The sequence below is a fragment of the Mytilus californianus genome, unplaced genomic scaffold (assembly GCF_021869535.1).
Source record: "Mytilus californianus isolate M0D057914Y unplaced genomic scaffold, xbMytCali1.0.p SCAF_1, whole genome shotgun sequence".
Lineage (NCBI taxonomy): Eukaryota > Metazoa > Mollusca > Bivalvia > Mytilida > Mytilidae > Mytilus > Mytilus californianus.
In genome coordinates this window covers 29698450-29718090 of record NW_026262581.1, presented here as the reverse complement: position 1 = coordinate 29718090, position 19641 = coordinate 29698450, and the positions used below count along the sequence as shown (strand labels likewise).

At 34.0% G+C, this 19641-nt stretch overlaps 1 protein-coding gene across 1 annotated transcript; it reads left to right on the top strand.

Annotated features, from left to right (window-relative positions):
* Positions 1-245: 245 nt before the first annotated feature.
* Positions 246-17836, top strand: LOC127701094 (uncharacterized). Its single transcript, XM_052204906.1, has 6 exons — positions 246-533; positions 1718-2201; positions 9310-10279; positions 10763-10916; positions 12216-12303; positions 16563-17836. The coding sequence occupies exons 1-6, from the start codon at positions 528-530 to the stop codon at positions 16901-16903; spliced, it is 2043 nt and encodes a 680-aa protein (XP_052060866.1). The 5' UTR covers positions 246-527; the 3' UTR covers positions 16904-17836.
* The last annotated feature ends 1805 nt before the right edge of the window (positions 17837-19641 follow it).

Below are 19641 nucleotides of genomic sequence, written 5' to 3'. Positions count from 1 at the left end.
AACAGTGCAGTACCAATTTTACTGCACCAGATGCGCATATCTAAAATATGTTCAGATCATGTATATGCATATGCAACATGCAACTTTGAAACGTTCTGTTCTTGGTATTTCAAAATATATTATTCTGGAAAAAAATAATTTTACATTATTTAACTTCCTCAAGATTTGATATCCAACAAGGACCAAAAATATACCTCTGCTACTCTTATATCATATGGTTGGATATGTATATTTGTGACGTAAAATAGCTCCGCCTTTTCACTGCAATCAAAGGATATTGTACAGTTGAAAACAAAGGAAACAAAGTAAAGGGATGTTAAAACACTATAAATGATAAAAAGATAGACAAAAGATTTGTATGACCATCATTTATAAATGTACAGCGTGTGAGCTTATCAAATATTACGAAATGATAAATTTCTCGTCATCGTATCAGGAAGGATAACTCTATTTTGACTAGGAAGTAAGGGTATCACGGTTTATCCAGATTTTCATTACTTTATCTAAAAACGACCTCGGATGAAACGATGTATGTAAGTATATCAACATATTTTCTTTTTTAACACATTTTTTTGTTAAATATTTGCAAGATCGACTAAATTATAAATATAGAATAATTTATTTTCGGTTATATATACATATACACATAATACATGTGTATGATGTTGATAAACAACAAACGATCAGAAAGTATAACACAGGTAGAAGTTTGTATCTTTATTTTGTGTGGGTTAAAAGCAGTGGTGTCGTTTGTGTATCTGATTTAATTACAGAATATGAAATATTATATAATCTCATTATCTAGAATTTCGTGTCATTAACACAACTGAACAGCTCAAATTAAAATTAACATTGACCATAGATGGGTTTATACATCTATGCATTGACTATCCATTCCAACTATTTTCTGTGGTTTCGGTTTTAAATTTAAAATAAATTTGTTCTGGGCGGTTAAAATACACACCATGAAGCATACATTTGAGTGCAACGAAATATGGGCAGTGCACCTTTTTTCGATGCATTAATTTTCATGCTGTCATCTGAAATATGTAATCTGTAATATAAATTTTCCCAATTTAGGCTAATTATCATTATTATTCAGTATAGCTTCAACACGAATTGTTTGATAAAAATCTAAACAAAAATAGCGTCCACTTAACATATAAACATCATTGTTATGCATCTGCTTACTGTCCCAATTTGCTCTGCACCGACTTTATTGATTATCTACTGGAAGGATGAATGAACATGCAGACCAAATGTTCTTCGCTTTTCAGTCTGAAAACACACTGCGTTCTGCGAATTCGAACGAATAATGCAAATACCCCTTCAATGAAAGCAAAATGATTTTCTGATAGAGATCTAAGATTCATAAACAGGACTCTGTATATGATACCCCTGTTTATCTGGAACACAAATTAAACAGAACAGTAAATTATATAAAGTTATTTCTAAATAAATCGCAACATAATAATCAAAAGGTCTCAAAAATAAGAATCAAATAATAATTTAAGATTTAGACAAATATTTTTTAAACATTGTATTCTTAAAAGTCCCTAAATTTCCCAAGAAAAAACCCACCTAACTAGTAGATTTATTGTACAAAAAACGTTAAAAACTTTTTAAGAGTACACAATTTCTTCCTCAAATGCCTTATAATAATACACTTATATTTCTGTATTTCCGTACTTGTTTAAATGTTAAATGACAATTTTAGAAAAAAAAAAACACAGACACCATGAAAAGTAAATGGAAAAACTTCCTTAACCTTCAAGACAAAGAATACCATGTCTTTGCCAGTTATAGTGAAGATGATGGTGAATTGGTAACCGGTTTGTTACAGCCCTTTGAGAATAGCAATTGTTTGATCTACAACCCTGATCGAGATGGAATACCAGGTCAACCAATCATGCGCGGTCTGATCGAAAAAGGAATGGAACAGTCCAAGATTACCATGCTTTTTATCACAAAGAATTTTCTGTCTGATGAGTTATGTATGTTTATGGCCAATCTTGCTATTTGGAAGTACATGAAAACCAAAGGAATTCATCGAGTGCTGCCAATCATCCTTCAGCCATGTAAAATACCAAGATATCTGAAAGTTTTAAACTGTATCCATGTCTGGAAATACGCACCTACCAGATCAAGTCATATGATACTACAGACGCAAGCCATTGCTCGACTGACGAAAGCCATGCTAGGTAATATTTCTTATACACTATGTTTGAAAATATCACAATCTTTTTATTTATATTTGTATGCCCCGTCTACAATAGTGATTGCGCTTTAGATATCCTTTCTCGTCGTGTGTCCCGTGCCAGGTTAACGGTTTGGTTTAAAGGGAGATTATGTTTTTATTTTAATAAAGTAGTTTTCATCGAAGTTGTGATCACATCAACTTGTAACTTAAAACACATGTTTATGATAATAAGGTTAAAAAAAAAAAAGAAATACATGTATGACAACTTGGGGTTTAACCCAGTTTCCCCAGTTCACTGAACAAGGAATGTGATAGGGCGGGTTGGGATGATGTGATTTGAAAAAAATGATATATGCCCACTTGGGGTTTAATCCAGATTTCGCGGTTCACTAAACAAGAAATGCGATGACACATATTCTAGTTTGTTACTGATATCACAAGACTTACTAGTTTATATTGTTGAGATTGATTCACGTATATTTTCGTTTTCTATCGAGGTCGCAAGAATATCTGATTATCAATAAAGAATGGTCTGTGTATGGAAAGTGTGAATCGAGAAAACTGTTTCTTAAATGGAAACATTTTTTTTTCTCATGGAAAAGAATATTTACAATTATTTCATATTAGAAAAGATCGCTAATCCACATAAGAAATGGTTCTCTCGATTCGCATTTCCCATAGACCGACGATAAAATCTTCAATCATATTGTCAGGAGAATTATCAATTTCTGTGGATGTTTAATCAAACTTAAGGATACACTTTTAACATGTTTAACGGGATTTGTATTTGCGTAGAAATTACGAGGGACAGTTTTATTATTCAATTCCATATTGTTATTTTCAAATTTGTTATTTTAATGTATAATATTTTAAAATCTGACACTGACTTAAATTCCTATTATGAACTCTATCTGTTGGTCTTTGCGTTGTTGGGTTGCTATTTGTTTCACATATACAAATCATCTCCTTTTATTCATTTTACATTAAGGATTGTTAAGTTTAAGTACACCAGGAAAGGGAAGTAATTGTTGTAACATGATAAGATAGGTACTTCACACAACAACGTATCTACTTCACATAGAGATGTTTGTACAGATTTAAATACTATCGATAACTACATAATGTTATAATAAAAGGTATAGCATACATATGAAAAAAATACATATGCAAAAGAACATATTAATATAATAACGTAAGTACGAAAGCACGTAAAATAATAAAGAAACCACAGTTCATAATTATGGAAGCACATACCATAAAAATGTATCCAAATAATATAACAAGGTAACTGCATAATATAATAAATCAACCACATGATATAACGAAGTAGGCAAATACCGCATATCAAAACAAAATCGACCAAAGACCAAGATGACTGCGTAGGGTAAAGCATGGCCTATAATACATACCTGTCAACTGACCCGTATCCTCCGTGTCACACCCGAGAATTCACCCCTTACCCGGGTTTTTTTTTTAAATACCCGCCGGGTGGCTACAACAACCCGGGATTTCAGAAAATGACCCGTTTTCACCCGTATTTCTGACCGGTATTGTTTCCGGTATTTAGAAGTCAAATATACTTTCGATTTTCTCGGCGTTTTTCCTTTGAAAAGGTAAACAATTGATATTTTACCGTGCCAATGGCAGCTATCAAACCATTACATTTGACTGAAAAGTAACAATTCGAGGATTGTTTGTTAATTGTACTACAGAAAGTTGAAGCCAGTCAAGCTTGACATACAATTCTATGTCCTGATTAAAAGATTTGTCGTTTGCAAATATCAAATATCGTGGAGAAATCATTTTAAAACAATTTGAACCTTTTATTACATTTCTGGTGGAGAGAATAATTTTGTTATCACTTAAATGTAAAAGCTTTAAATCAAATCCATATGCTCTAGATATTACACTGAAAGGAAACACACTAACTTCTTTCTATTTATCTTCCTCCTGTGTATAGGAGCTATTGATTTCTAATTACATGTATAGCTGGGGTTTATGACATTCATTAATAAGAAGAAGTAAACTTACGAAAGCCTATTAGGGTAACAAAAAAAAATATATATTTATCTCGTAATAACGAGATAAATATCTCGTAATTACGAGAAAACTATCGCGTAATTACGAGATAATTATCGCGTAATTACGACAAAACTATCGCGTAATTACGAGAGAATCATTTTTTAACTCGTAATTACGAGATAATCATTTTTTAAACTCGTAATTACGAGATAATTAACGCGTAATTACGAGAAAACTATCGCGTAATTACGGGATAAGAAGTTTTTTATCTCGTAATTACGAAAATTATTACGAGAAAACTATCTTGTAATTACAAGATAATCATTTTTTAATTCGTAATTACAAGATAATCATTTTTTAACTCGTAATTACGAGATAATCATTTTTTAAACTCGTAATTACGAGATAATTATCGCGTAATTACGAGAAAACTAACGCGTAATTACGAGATAATTAACGCGTAATTACGAGAAAACTATCGCGTAATTACGAGATAAGAAGTTTTTTATCTCGTAATTACGAAAAAACTATCTCGTTATTACGAGAAAACTATCTCGTAATTACGAGATAATCATTTTTTTTATCTCGTTATTACGAGATAATCATCGCGTAATTACAAGATAAGATAAACTGCTTCGCTGAGCGCAGTTGGATACGCCCGCAGAGGTCCAACCCTGAACAGTTGGGGCAAAAATGGACACAATATTCAAGCTTGATACAGGTCTGAATTTGGATTGTTAATAAATATTTGACATATTGATTATAGGTTTCTGAATAAATGTAGTCAAAGAACTTGAAACTGGTTATATGAATTGAATTTATATTCAATTAAAGATTTCTTGCTGTTGTGCAATACACTGTGCTGTTGCGCAATACTTAGTAAATCTGTTGTCAGACTATAAACAAATAACGTTCAATTAATTCTCAATTTCATATTAGAAATTTATGAAAATGTAAAGGGAGCTTACATCAATAGATATAAACTTTTCACCAAAGTTTCATGAGAATTGCTGACAGCATTTTTGAGTTATTGTCCGAAAACTGGAAAATCTCCCTTTTTTTAATGAATAAAACTCAATAACTCAGAAATAATAAATGAAAAATTTATAAAATTCTAAACAGAGCTTATATCAATAGATATAAACAATTCACCAAAGTTTAATAAGAACTGCTGAAAGCATTTTTTATTTTTTGTCCGAAAACTGGAAAATCCCCCTTTTTTTATACGACCGCAAAAATTAAAAAATTTTTGGTCGTATATTGGTATGACGTTGGCGTCGTCGTCGTCGTCGTAGTCGTCGTCGTCGTCGTCGTCGTAGTCGTAGTCGTCGTCGTCGTCGTCGTTGTCGTCGTCGTCGTCTGGCGTCGTCCGGCGTCGTCCGAAGACACATTGGTTTTCGCACTCTAACTTTAGTTTAAGTGAATGGATCTCCATGAAATTTTACCATAAGGTTCAATACCACGAAAGGAAGGTTTGGGATTGATTTTGGGGGTTATGGTACCAACAGTTAAGGAATAAGGGGCCAAAAAGGGGCCAAAAATAAGCATTTTTGTAACTTCCAGACAATAACTTGTGTGTAAGTGTATGGATCTCTCTGACATTGTACCACAAGGTTCCATATCACAGAGGAAAGGCTGTAGTTGATTTTGGGGGTAATTGCCTCAAAATTTTAGGAATTAGGGGCCAAAAAAGGGGCAAAAAACAAGCATTTTTCTAGTTTCATGACAATAACTTGTGTGTAAGTGTTTGGATATTTCTGAAATTGTACTACAAGGTTTCATATCACAAAGGGAAAGCGTGAATTGAGTTTGGGGGTAATTGCCCGAAACGTTTAGGAATTGGGGGCCAAAAAGGGGCCAAAAATAAGCATTTTTCTAGTTTCCAGACAATAACTTGTGTTCAAGTGTATGGATCTCTCTGAAATTGTACTGCAAGGTACCATACCACAAAGGGAAGGCTGGGATTGAGTTTGGGGGTGATGAATCATAAGGGGGTTCAAAAAATTTGGGGGGGGGATTTTTTTTTACTTTTTTTTTCTTTTTTTCCTTTTTTTTTTCTTTTAAAATTTTCCATTTTAAGTTGGTTATTTCTGATTAATATTTAAAAGCAAATAATAATGATATGATAGGAGATACACACCAAACAGGATGTGTAAATTATTATATAATAAGTATTGTGCAATAGCAAGAAATTTTCAATTGCACAGTATTGCACAATAGCAAGAAATCTTCAATTGCACAGTATTGCGCAATAGCAAGAAATCTTCAATTGCACAGTATTGCACAATAGCAAGAAATATCCAATAGCACAATATTGCGCAATAGCAAGAAATTGTCAATTGTACAGTATTGCGCAATAGCAAGAAATATTCAATTGCACAGTATTGTGCAAAAGAAGATATTTCGTATAAATTGCTTATTTCTTGATCAATTTCAATGGGGTTTTATTCTTGAATTCTTGGGGTTCTTTAATATGCTGAATCTAACCGTGTATTAAGTTTTTGGATTTTGGGCCCCGTTTTTAAATTGGTCCACATTGAGGTCCAAAGGGTCCAAAATTTAACTTTGTTTGATTTCATCAAAAATTGAATTATTGGGGTTCTTTGATATGCCGAATCTAACCGTGTATTTAGATTCTTAATTTTTGGTTCCGTTTTCAAATTGGTCTACATTAAGGTCCAAAGGGTCCAAAATTAAACTTTGTTTGATTTCAACAAAAATTGAATATATGGGGTTCTTTGATATGCTGAATTTAACCATGTATTTAGATTTTTTGATTTTTGGGCCCTGTTATCAACTTTGTCCACATTGAGGTCAAAAGGGTCCAAAATTAAACTTTGTTTGATTTCAACAAAAATTGAATATATGGGGTTCTTTGATATGCTGAATCTAACCATGTATTTAGATTTTAGATTTTTAGGCCCCGTTATCGACTTTGTCTACATTGAGGTCAAAAGGGTCCAAAATTAAACTTTGTTTGATTTCATCAAAAATTGAATTCTTGGGGTTCTTTGATATGCTGAATCTAACCATGTATTTAGATTTTGGATATTGGACCATAATAGGTGAATGTCCAATTTAAAATTTTTAAGTTCTTAGACCACATTCATTCTGTGTCAGAAACCTATGCTGTGTCAAATATTTAATCACAATCCAAATTCAGAGCTGTATTAAGCTTGAATGTTGTGTCCATACTTGCCCCAACTGTTCAGGGTTCGACCTCTGCGGTCGTATCAAGCTGCGCCCTGCGGAGCATTTTATTTTATGAATAAAACCCCATAACTCGGAAACGTAAAATCTAAAATTTATAAAAAACGAAAGGGAGCTCACGTCAATAGACATAAACAATTCACCAAAGTTATATGCAAATTAGTTAAAGCGTTTTTGAGTTAATGTCCGACATGTTGACGACGGTTTACCATAATACGTCCCGTAAACGGGCGTATAAAAATGATTATCTCGTAATTACGAGATAAAAAAATGATTATCTCGTAATTACGCGATAGTTTTCTCGTAATTACGCGATAATTATCTCGTAATTACGAGATAAAAACTTCTTATCTCGTAATTACGCGATAGTTTTCTCGTAATTACGTGATGATGATCTCGTAATTACGCGATAATTATCTCGTAATTACGCGATAGTTTTCTCGTAATTACGAGATATTTATCTCGTAATTACGCGATAAATATTTTTTTTGTGACCCTAACAGGCTTTCATATAAACTAGTGTGAATAAAACAATAAAAGGGCATTGCTTTTAAATTAGAAAGATATTTACTTAATGATAAATATTTATATACTCAACAAATACAAAAGTAATTATTTTTAGGAAACTCGGTGGTACATGTATATGTTATCGGCGTATATAAAAAAAGACTCTCAATACTAAAATTGGACCGAAAAAGTTCGTACGCGTTATGACCTGACATTTTCAGTTTCAGAGATTGACAGGTATGCCTATAATAAACCTTTGTGACATTAATGAAAATATCAAATGCAAAAATGGATAAAAAAAAAACAACTCCATAATAGAAGGTGAACAAATTAAATACGTTTGTAAACTTTGTGTGAAGTTCCAAAGACTTGGGTTGAAAACAAAATTAAAAACATTTTTTTGTTTTAAATGTTCCTGCAAAATGTTGGCAAGTCTTGAAAATGATGGAAATTCCCCAAACAATTACATAGCAGCAGAAACAATTTTCTATCTGTGCATTTTCAAGGATCTGGGTTGAAAACTTTACAAGGAGCTGATTGCACGAAATAGGGAATGTCTTTTGTAAATTTTCCTGAAAAAAAAATGTCCCAATTCTCAAAAATTGGGGGATAGGAAAAAATCCTCAAACAATTCCATAACAACAAGTGATGAAAATCAACAAGTGTGCAACCTTTCTGTGAAGTTTCAGGGATTTGGAATGAAAACTGTAGGAGGAGGTGATAACACTAAATACGTACCCATCTGTCTCTGCTGGCCAGCCAGACATAGTCCAACCCGACCAAAACAAAATATTATCGCATACAAACACTACTTGAGAAAGACAAGGCGTTCAACGTTCAATACGAGCACTAAACAATTTCTGAAGCTCGTTATTTAATGTTTTGTTTTGTTAGATTTTCTGATCTTGAAGAGTCCTTGGTATTTGAGCGCTTTATTTCTTTGCTTAACAACAATTCAATGAAAAAAAATCCTGTTTACTGCAGCTAGTATAGGGTTTCATCCATCAATTCTTATCTAAATCAACGTTATGTGGCTATGAACAATTAAATCAACATTTGCAATCTTAGGTCTTCATCGATTAAAAGACGACCAATTTACTATGGAAGTCAAGTTTTGCTAGTTAAATGTACATGGTTGAATTATTCTTGAAAAGATTGAACTGGAATCCTGTTGTAAATTTTATTGAATGCTGGGGTAGTCAACTTAGTAGGTTTTAAGTTTTTAGTGATTGCTTGGGTAAGTCTTGCTCAGCGATTTCCATCTAAAATGTTCAAGCAAGTACTAACGGAAACTATGTATTCTAAATGTTAAGGATTTTAAACCCTTTTGTATCACGTTTCGTATTAATTATTATTTTATTTTATTATAGAACCACCACCAAAGTTTAGACGAATAAGATGGAATGGAATAAAAACACTGACGTGGACACGTAATATTGTTGAAAAAGTTAAGAAATCGGCATTGAAAGAGAAGGCATCTGATCAGTCAACACACAAAATCAATCCATTTCAACTGTGGCGATTAACAGGTGTATTAAAACACTGCTTTCTAAACTGCCGGTACGGTCATTGTTCATTTGCTTGCAGTGGTAGAGAATTCACCAGATTTATAAGCCATGTACAAATATGCAGATATAGACCAATCAAGTGTCCAAACAAAGCTTGCCAGACATTCCTCCCGAAATGGTGTGTCGATAAACATGTCGAGGAGTGTCAACTTACCTGGATAACTTGTCCATCAGTTGGATGTGGAGAGAAAATCCTAAGATGTCGAATAGAACAACACTTGTTAAAATGTCAACATCGCTCAATTCTTTGCCCAAACCACCATTTTGGCTGTGACCAACGACTTACAGAAAAAGACGCCTTCAAACATTCAGAGACCTGCTTGTTTGCTTCATTTCTTTGCAATAAATGTGGTCAAGCCATGATGAAAAAAGATTTACGTGAACATGAAAAGTATTGTGCGAAGTCTGAAACAAAATGCAAGCTTTGTAAAAAGACGATGCTTCGTGAAGAAGAGCCTTTTCACTTGAACGCTTGTTTATTGGCGGAAGTCTCTTGCCCAAACATTGGTTGTGGTTTAACAATGACAAGATACAAAATGTTACAACACAGGTCAACATGCTTACACGCAAATATCAGTTGTGCAAATTCTGGAAGGGGATGTAAAACCAGAGATAAACGAATTAATATACAAATTCATACAGCATCATGTCCATTTCGAATGTCACAGTGTGAGTTTTGTGGGAGAAAATTGCCTTTCAAGAAACTTGAATCCCACTTAAAAAACTGTCAGACGAAGAAGGCATGTCCATTATGTGGAATGATGGTTCCAAGGTAAAGTTATTTTTTGTATCTTATCTAAGAAAAAACAAGGCCATGATCGAAATGAAAAGAATACACACAGATGACTAAAGCACAAATAACACGATTAGCTATCATATCTAGTGCTTCGGAAGGGTTAACAGTACTATGGTATCATGTAACTTTTAATTTAATAAGTTTAACTGTTTGACCATAGGTTGACTGTTGCAAAATGTGTCTGGTCAATTGTTTGTTTATTGTTCAATGGTCAAATTGAGAACAATACTATTTTATCTAGCTTAAGTCAAAGATTGCAAAGCAAACTGACGTCGATATAGCACGTGGTATGAAGTGCGAAGTGCAAAAAAAGGTTAACTCTTACATGCCAATGAAACTAGAAATAGCAAAGGAAACATTCAAATCTTCACACAAGCAATCGAATCTTTATGAAAATGCATTCTTGTTATATGTTAAACTTCAAGGAGTCTTATTAATATTTTCGTACATGTCCTACAGATCAACATGGGGAACTCATGAGCGTACTTGTCCAAGGAAGAACTGGCAGTCATATTGTGACGTGTGTCATAAATTGGTGAGAAATGACAAAAAGGAAGACCACAAAGAGTTATGCATGGAACATGCCCACACTTCTCAACAACCTGCATCCGCAGTAAGCGTTTTTGATTAATAATAGTGAAAAGGCATTAATCAGTTTTAGGCCCCAACCATTTCAATTTCAGTTGTGGTACGATGAGAGACGAAAAAACTGGCAAGGGTTTACTTTATGTTCACCAAAAATGTTGTTTTTGCAAAGACGCAAAAATTCTTTTTTTTCCTTCGTAATGCATTAAAAAAAATCAAGTGATTTGGCTTTGCTAGGTCGTGTTCACTCAAAGTTGGTATTGGAAAATTTAACATTCTAAACCCTTCCCATACTAATAAGATGGTTGGTGTCTTATTCTTTACACATTTTCTGTGCACACACTATTTTCTCATATTAATAAAAGGATATCTGGTGTATACGACACAACAACCCAACGACAAAAATTAATAAAAAAAATCTGAAGGGCAAAATAGTTTACCCAATATGTCAAACTCTAAATCCTCCCGATTTTTAAAAGTTGTGATTTAGAAACGCTTCAATTTCGTAATTGTTACATTTGCATGAATGTAAACATACTAAATGTTCTATCATTATTCAAAAAACAAATTCGTACCCAAAATAGTAAGGCCCAACGTATTATTATATTTTATAAATATTATTCGTTTTGGTCAAATTCTTCATGCTCGCTTAAGAATGGATTCAAGTTCATTGAATTCTCACCTATTCCTTCGTAATTTAGTAGACTCTCCAAATTGTCGTTGTGGTGATGTAGAAACAAATTCTCACTTCCTGTTATCTTGTCCCATATACACTGATTTAAGACATTAACTATTAGATTCTGTTTCAGTTCTTCCTGTCCAAGTTGACACAAAAACTTTGCTTTTTGGATCAACGGAACTTTCAGATGAGCAAAATAGTCTTTTATTTAGTTTGGTGCAGAAATATATTATTAAAAGTAAACGTTTTAAGCCTTGATGTTAATGCTTCATCATTCAATAGGAACCCAAGCATTTCACACTGTATACATTACAAAAATTCATGTTTACTTTTTTTCCCTCTTCACTTAAGTATTTTCCACCTTTTTCATTTTCACATTCATATATTTATTACAGAGCATGCCAGTAATTATATTTATGTATTGTTCAATAAGTGTATTATTTTTGTAAAAGGAGACGGATTTGTAAAACCAAATTGCTTGTTTCCGAATCCTTATTATGTATTTCATTTGTATAATATGGTTTAATGTTGATTTATCTGAATAAATATTGTTTAAACTAAATGCTTCGCATGATGTACAGATAAATACAATCATATCAGTAAACTTGGAACCTAATTTTCTTATATAAATAAATTTGTATTTTGTAGACATGCGGATCTGACAGTTTAATTGTCGCTGCAGGAGCTACAAATTTTAATATGCCTGTTACCTCAGAAACCAGAAACCAAGTCGATAGTAAGTTTTCTTGGGTTTTTATACGACCGCAAAAAAATTTTGCGGTCGTATATTGGTATGACGTTGGCGTCGTCGTCGTCGTCGTCGTCGTCGTCGCCGTCGCCGTCCGAAGACACATTGGTTTTCGCACTCTAACTTTAGTTTAAGTGAATGGATCTCTATGAAATTTTACCATAAGGTTCAATTTCACTAAAGAAAGGTTGGGATTGATTTTGGGGGTTATGGTACCAACATTTTAGGAATTAGGGGCATTTTTGTAACTTCCAGACATAACTTATGTGTTAGTGTATGGATCTCTCTGACATTGTACCACAAGGTTCCATATCACAAAGGGAATGCTGGGATTGATTTTGGGGGTAATTGCCTCAAAATTTAAGGAATTAGGGGCCAAAAAAAGGGGCAAAAAACAAGCATTTTTCTAGTTTCATGACAATAACTTGTTTGTAAGTGTATGGATCTTTCTGAAATTGTACTACAAGGTTTCATATCACAAAGGGAAAGCGTGAATTGAGTTTGGGGGTAATTGCCCAAAACGTTTAGGAATAAGGGGCCAAAAATAAGCATTTTTCTAGATTCCAGACAATAACTTGTGTTCAAGTGTATGGATCTCTCTGAAATTGTACTGCAAGGTACCATACTACTAAGGGAAGGCTGGGATTGATTTTGGGGGTAATTGCCTTAAAATTTTAGGAATTAGAGGCCAAAAAGGGGCAAAAAACCAGCATTTTTCTAGTTTCAGGACAATAACTTGTGTGTAAGTGTATGGATCTTCATGAAATTGTACTACAAGGTTCCATATCACTAAGGGAAAGCTGGGATTGAGTTTGATGGTAATTGCCTTAAACGTTTAGGAATTTTGGGCCAAAAAGGGGCCAAAAAACAAGCATTTTTCTAGTTTCCAGACAATAACTTGTGTTCAAGTGTATGGATCTCTCTGAAATTGTACTGCAAGGTACCATACCAAAAAGGGAAGGCTGTTATTGAGTTTTGGGGTGATGAATCATAAGGGGGTTCAAAAAATTTGGGGGGGTTCCTTTTTTTTCTTTAAAATTTTCCATTTTAAATTGGTTATTTCTGATTTAAATATAAAAGCAAATAATAATGTATGAATCTCTCTGAAATTGTACTGCAAGGTACCATACAAAAAGGGAAGGCTGTTATTGAGTTTTGGGGTGATGAATCATAAGGGGGTTCAAAATATTTGGGGGGGGGTCCTTTTTTTCCTTTTTTTTTCTTTAAAATTTTCCATTTTAAATTGGTTATTTCTGATTTATATATAAAAGCAAATAATAATGATATGGTTTGAATAGGTAAATTAAAATTTTCTTATACCACATTCATTCTGTGTCAGAAACCTATGCTGTGTCAAATATTTAATCACAATCCAAATTCAGAGCTGTATCAAGCTTGAATGTTGTGTCCATACTTGCCCCAACTGTTCAGGGTTCGACCTCTGCGGTCGTATCAACCTGCGCCCCAGCGGAGCATTTTATTGATTGTGTGTTGGATAATTAACACCCAATACATTATAGTCTCCTTTCTAGTTACTTCACGATAAGTGCATGACCGTGTGGGTTCGATTTACAATTTGGTCAGATCAAAGATGTCAAAATTGACATTTGCTGCTTCGCCTAAAACGCAACATTTAGGAGGGTGTGGATGGGGTTAACAGAATAGAGAATAATGGGCAAAATGTGCAGAATAAAGGGCAAACAATGTAAAAAATAGAGAAAAATAGGCAAAATTTATAACGAATAGAGAAAAACGAAAAGTGGGCAATTTCGGCAATGAGAATTCAACGAAACAAAAAAAAAAAAACCTAGAGGTTAAAACATCAGAATTTTTATTCCATTTGATTATTAAGTCTCCCAAACGAAGTTTGGGAAGACTTATTGTTTTTGCTCAGTTCTTATTATTATTATTATTATTCTTCCTCTTCCTCTTCCTCTTCCGCCGCTTTTAAATTTGAACTTGTCCGCACCCGTTCTCCAAAACCGCTTGTCAGATTAACTTAGGGTTTCACAATATGTTAGACTAACATGTCTAGTGGTGCAATTAGGGTTTTGTTTGTGCAATGGGGTTTATAAAGGGGTACTTTGAGGGGCAAAAAGAAAAGAGGGTTTTACTATAGAACCCTATGGGATTTTATTTTTTTAAATTTTCAAATGATTATAAATTGAAAACCGTTTGTGATAGACACAATCTTTTTAATTGAAAATGTTCTAAATGATAAAACCCATTAAATGAAATACAGGGTTAGTCCCCAGGGGTCATCCCCACCCCCTGCCATTTAAGAAAGTTATAATACCTTGTAAGTGGTCAAGATCCCCACCCCTAAACCATATATATTCTTGTTTGTCATGCTAAGATGGTTTGAATGATATACAGGGTTAGTCCCCAGGGGTCATCCCGACCCCCTGCCATTTGAGAAAGTTCTAATATCTTGAAAATGGTCGAGATCCCCACCCCTAAACCATATATATTCTGGTTTGTCATGCTAAGATGGTTTGAATGATATACAGGGTTAGTCCTCAGGGGTCATCCCGACCCCCTGCCATTTGAGAAAGTTCTAATATCTTGTAAATGGTCGAGATCCCCACCCCTAAACCATATATATTCTGGTTTGTCATGATAAAGCACATGAAATGAAATACAGGGTTAGTCCCCAGGGGTCACCCCCACCCCATGCCATTTAAGAAAGTTCTAATATCTTGTAAGTGGTCAAGATCCCCACCCCTAAACCATATATATTCTGGTTTGTCATGCTAAGATGGTTTGAATGATATACAGGGTTAGTCCCCAGGGGTCACCCCCACCCCCTGCTATTTAAGAAAGTTCTAAAGTGGTCAAGATCCCCACCCCTAAACCATATATATTCTGGTTTGTCATACCAAGATGGTTTGAATGATATACAGGGTTAGTCCCCATGGGTCATCCCGACCCCCTGCCATTTGAGAAAGTTCTAATATCTTGTAAATGGTCGAGATCCCCACCCCTAAACCATATATATTCTGGTTTGTCATGCTAAGATGGTTTGAATGATATACAGGGTTAGTCCCCAGGGGTCATCCCGACCCCCTGCCATTTAAGAAAGTTCTAATATCTTGTAAATGGTCGAGATCCCCACCCCTAAACCATATATATTCTGGTTTGTCATGATAAAGCACATCAAATGAAATACAGGGTTAGTCCCCAGGGGTCATCCCGACCCCCTGCCATTTGAGAAAGTTCTAATATCTTGTAAATGGTTGAGATCCCCACCCCTAAACCATATGTATTCTGGTTTGTCATGATAAAGCACATGAAATGAAATACAGGGTTAGTCCCCAGGGGTCACCCCCACCCCCTGCCATTTAAGAAAGTTCTAATATCTTGTAAGTGGTCAAGATCCCCACCCCTAAACCATATATATTCTGGTTTGTCATGTGAAGATGGTTTGAATGATATACAGGGTTAGTCCCCAGGGGTCACCCAAGCCCCTTCTATTTAATAAAGTTCTAATATCTTGTAAGTGGTCAAGATCCCCACCCCTAAACCATATATATTCTGGTTTGTCATACCAAGATGCTTTGAATGATATACAGGGTTAGTCCCCAGGGGTCACCCCTTACCCCCTGCTATTTGAGAAAGTTCTAATATCTTGTAAGTGGTCAAGATCCCCACCCCTAAACCATATATATTCTGGTTTGTCATACCAAGATGGTTTGAATGATATACAGGGTTAGTCCCCAGGGGTCATCCCGACCTCCTGCCATTTGAGAAAGTTCTAATATCTTGTAAATGGTCGAGATCCCCACCCCTAAACCATATATATTCCTGTTCATCATGTCTCGAACATTTGAATGACGTATACGGTCAGTCCCCACTGGGTTCCCCCCACCCCAATGTTCTAATATCTTGTAAATGGTCGAGATCCCCACCCCTAGACCATATATATTCCTGTTCGTCATTTCTCGAACATTTGAATGATGTATAGGGTCAGTCCCCAGGGGTTCCCCCCACCCCCAATGTTCTAGTATCTTTTAAATGGTCGAGATCCCCACCCCTAAACCATATATATTCTGGTTTGTCATGCCAAGATGATTTGAATGATATACAGGGTTAGTCCCCAGGCATCACTAATGCATTAACTTTACTGGACCAAACCAATTTTCACTGGACTTTGTCCAATGTCAGGCGACACTGGGAATTAGGAATTATGGGAGCTTCGTTTGGGAGACTTCGTAACAGCATCCTGTTACAATCATTTCTTGTTTTAGGTGAGACAATATTGTACAAACGTCATTCTAATAGAAAACGCACAGATTCAGATAAACGGCATTCCAGACATAGTAGTTCAGATGATGGCGGACCAGAGAGTATGGAAGCGTATTTAGCAGCCATTATGAGCATGCGTGATATTCCAGTTACCGTGAATGGCCACAAGGAAGACTTCAAAAGCTCCGAACTAATTGGAGGAAGTCATTGTGCAAAGTCTAGGAAAATATTTGCCAGCATTTCGTCAGCAGCAAGTTCTTACAGCGTGAAAGATTTGGAAATACACAAAGCCTTTGATTCCGACTTCAAACATTTCCATTGCCATAGGGACTTTTATTCGTGACGATTTCCAGTCAGTATTTAGAGAAAATAACTATGTGACGAAATTAAAGTATTGTATCATCTTATGGGCGAGCTTTCTTTTTATATTTAGTTTCCTGGCTATGATGGCAATTAAAGGTGAAAAAATTTGGTGATAAATAAAACAGAGATGCTTTTTATGTCAGCATTTTGGTTTTATTTCCACGGATAATATTTTTCTTGATACTTGAGTTTATGATTTTTGCAATTAAAATACTGGTAAAGTTTTTACGCATCAGACAAACAAAAAAATAAAAAATCAACGAGCACAGTGAAAATCCAAAGGTAACGTTTGGTAGGGGCAGAAGTTTGGGAATGTTCATTTTTCGTTCGGAATATGTGTGACACAACATCTTTATAGACTACTTTTATATATTGTGACTTGGATGGAGAGTTGTCTCATTGGCACTCATACCACATCTTCCTATATCTACTAGCTCTTTAATCTCCATTATCAGTAGGTTTTAACAATTTTTAGATTTTGATCTTATAAGTAAAACAAATATAGCAGAAGTTGGACGCTAAAGTACCCCCTGTATTTGCTAACGCACTTACAGCGGGAGATTGGTATATAGCTATTAACTACAAAATTTTTAAGAAAAATTGGGAATTTGAGGAATATTTTAATATTTTGGACTTCAAAGATGCCGTTGTTCTTTGTCGATTTCGAACGACTAATAACAAATTGCCGATTGAAACAGGAAGGTGGCAAAATGTATTCAGAGAAAACCGTGTTTGCCATCAATGTAACAATCGGAAAATTGGTGACGAATATCACTTTATATTTGAATGTACATTTTTCTATCCAAAACGTACAGAGTATTTATCCTCCTATTTTGTACAACGACACAACACAGTAAAATTCTCTGAACTCATGTCGAATACACGAAAACCAGTCCTGAAGAAACTTTATTTATTTATAAAAAAATATTAATACCTTTGTTTGTACTCCTGGCTAGTGACTTCTGTAACCTCTCTCCTTGCTTTTTTGTGTAAATATAAAATGCGCACATTTAAACAGTCCATCCTGAATAGTCTTGATAATCTAAGAGATTCTGATCCAAAACAATACTGGAAACTTTTTAATTCTTTAAAGGAGTCTACAGATGATAGTAAAGAAAAGTTGGTAGAACCAGAAGCCTGGTTTAATCATTTTTCAGATTTGAATAAATCTCCTTCAATCAGTGAGACAAGAATTAAAGAAATTAATTCTAAAATAGAAAATATGGAAAAAAATAAAACTTTCTGTGAATTAGATTATAGATTCTCTACTAAAGAAATATTTGAATCAATATCTAAACTCAAAAGTGGTAAAGCATCAGGTCTGGATGGTATACCTAATGAGATGCTAAAGGCAGGAAGTTTAGTTCTAAAACCTTTAATTCAGAAACTTTTTAACCATGTATTTTCATCTGGTATATATCAAATGCAGTGGTCATCAGTTTATTTATCTGCTGTTTTTAAGTCTGGTGATTCAAGTAAAACAGATAATTATTGTGGCATTGCCATTAATTCTTGTGTTGGTAAATTATTTAACTCTGTTTTGAATAACAGACTAGATCATTTTTTGGTAAAAGATATTAAAAATATTACTGGAAAGTTTTATTCTATCATTAAAGATATGTATAATAAAAGTGACCTATGTGTTAAAATTGATAATGAAATGACCCCATGTTTTAAATCATTTATAGGAGTTAGACAAGGTGATGTTTTAAGCCCAAATATTTTCAAAATATTTATTTATGATCTACCTGACAAGTTTTTGGCATGTCCTGATCCAGTAACTATTAATAACCGTAGAGTAGATTGTCTTATGTATGCTGATGATGTCGTATTTTTTTCAGAAACACAGGAAGGTTTGCAAAAGAGAATTAATATGTTACATGAATATTGTTTAGAATGGTGTTTTGATGTCGATCTAAAAAAGACAAAAAGTATAATTTTTAACAAGCCAGGAAAATTCTTAAAATGCTGTTTACATTTTGGAGGTAAAGAGATTGAATGTGCAAAATTATATAGATATCTTGGAATCACATTTACATCTAGTGGTATATTCAAGCAGTGTAAAGATGAATTATACAACAAATCTTTAAAAGCATGTTTTAAGCTCCAGAGATGCTTGTCATCATCTAACCCTAGTATTGCCACTTTTTTACATCTTTATGATCATACAATTAAACCCATACAATTATATGGCAGTGAAATATGGGGAATGTTTCGTACTGATTCAGCTGCATGTAAAAAAGATAATGATTATATATTGGAAAAAGTTTTTGGTCAGGATTCCTCTGAAAAAGCTCATAACAAATTTATGGAATATATTCTTGGTGTAAACAGAAAGTCCAGTAACATAGCTGTGATGTCAGAGCTTGGTAGATTTCCTATTTATTTTACTATAATTTTATCAATGTTGAAATATTGTCATAGACTGGAAGGTTTGAAAGAAGGATTATTATTTGATGCATTCATATGTTGTAAACAATTACATATTTCTAATGTAAATACATGGTACTCTAGTATAGATTATATTCAGAGAGAGATTGATTTACCAAATTTTGACCAATCAATTGGTTCTTTATGTCAGTATGTTAAAAATAAACTATGTGAAAGTTATTTAACATTTTGGAATAGACTGAAGTATCAAACAATTAACTCTGAAAAAGGGAAGCTTGGTACTTATTTTTCTATAAAAAATTGTTTTGAAAAAGAAAAATATTTAGA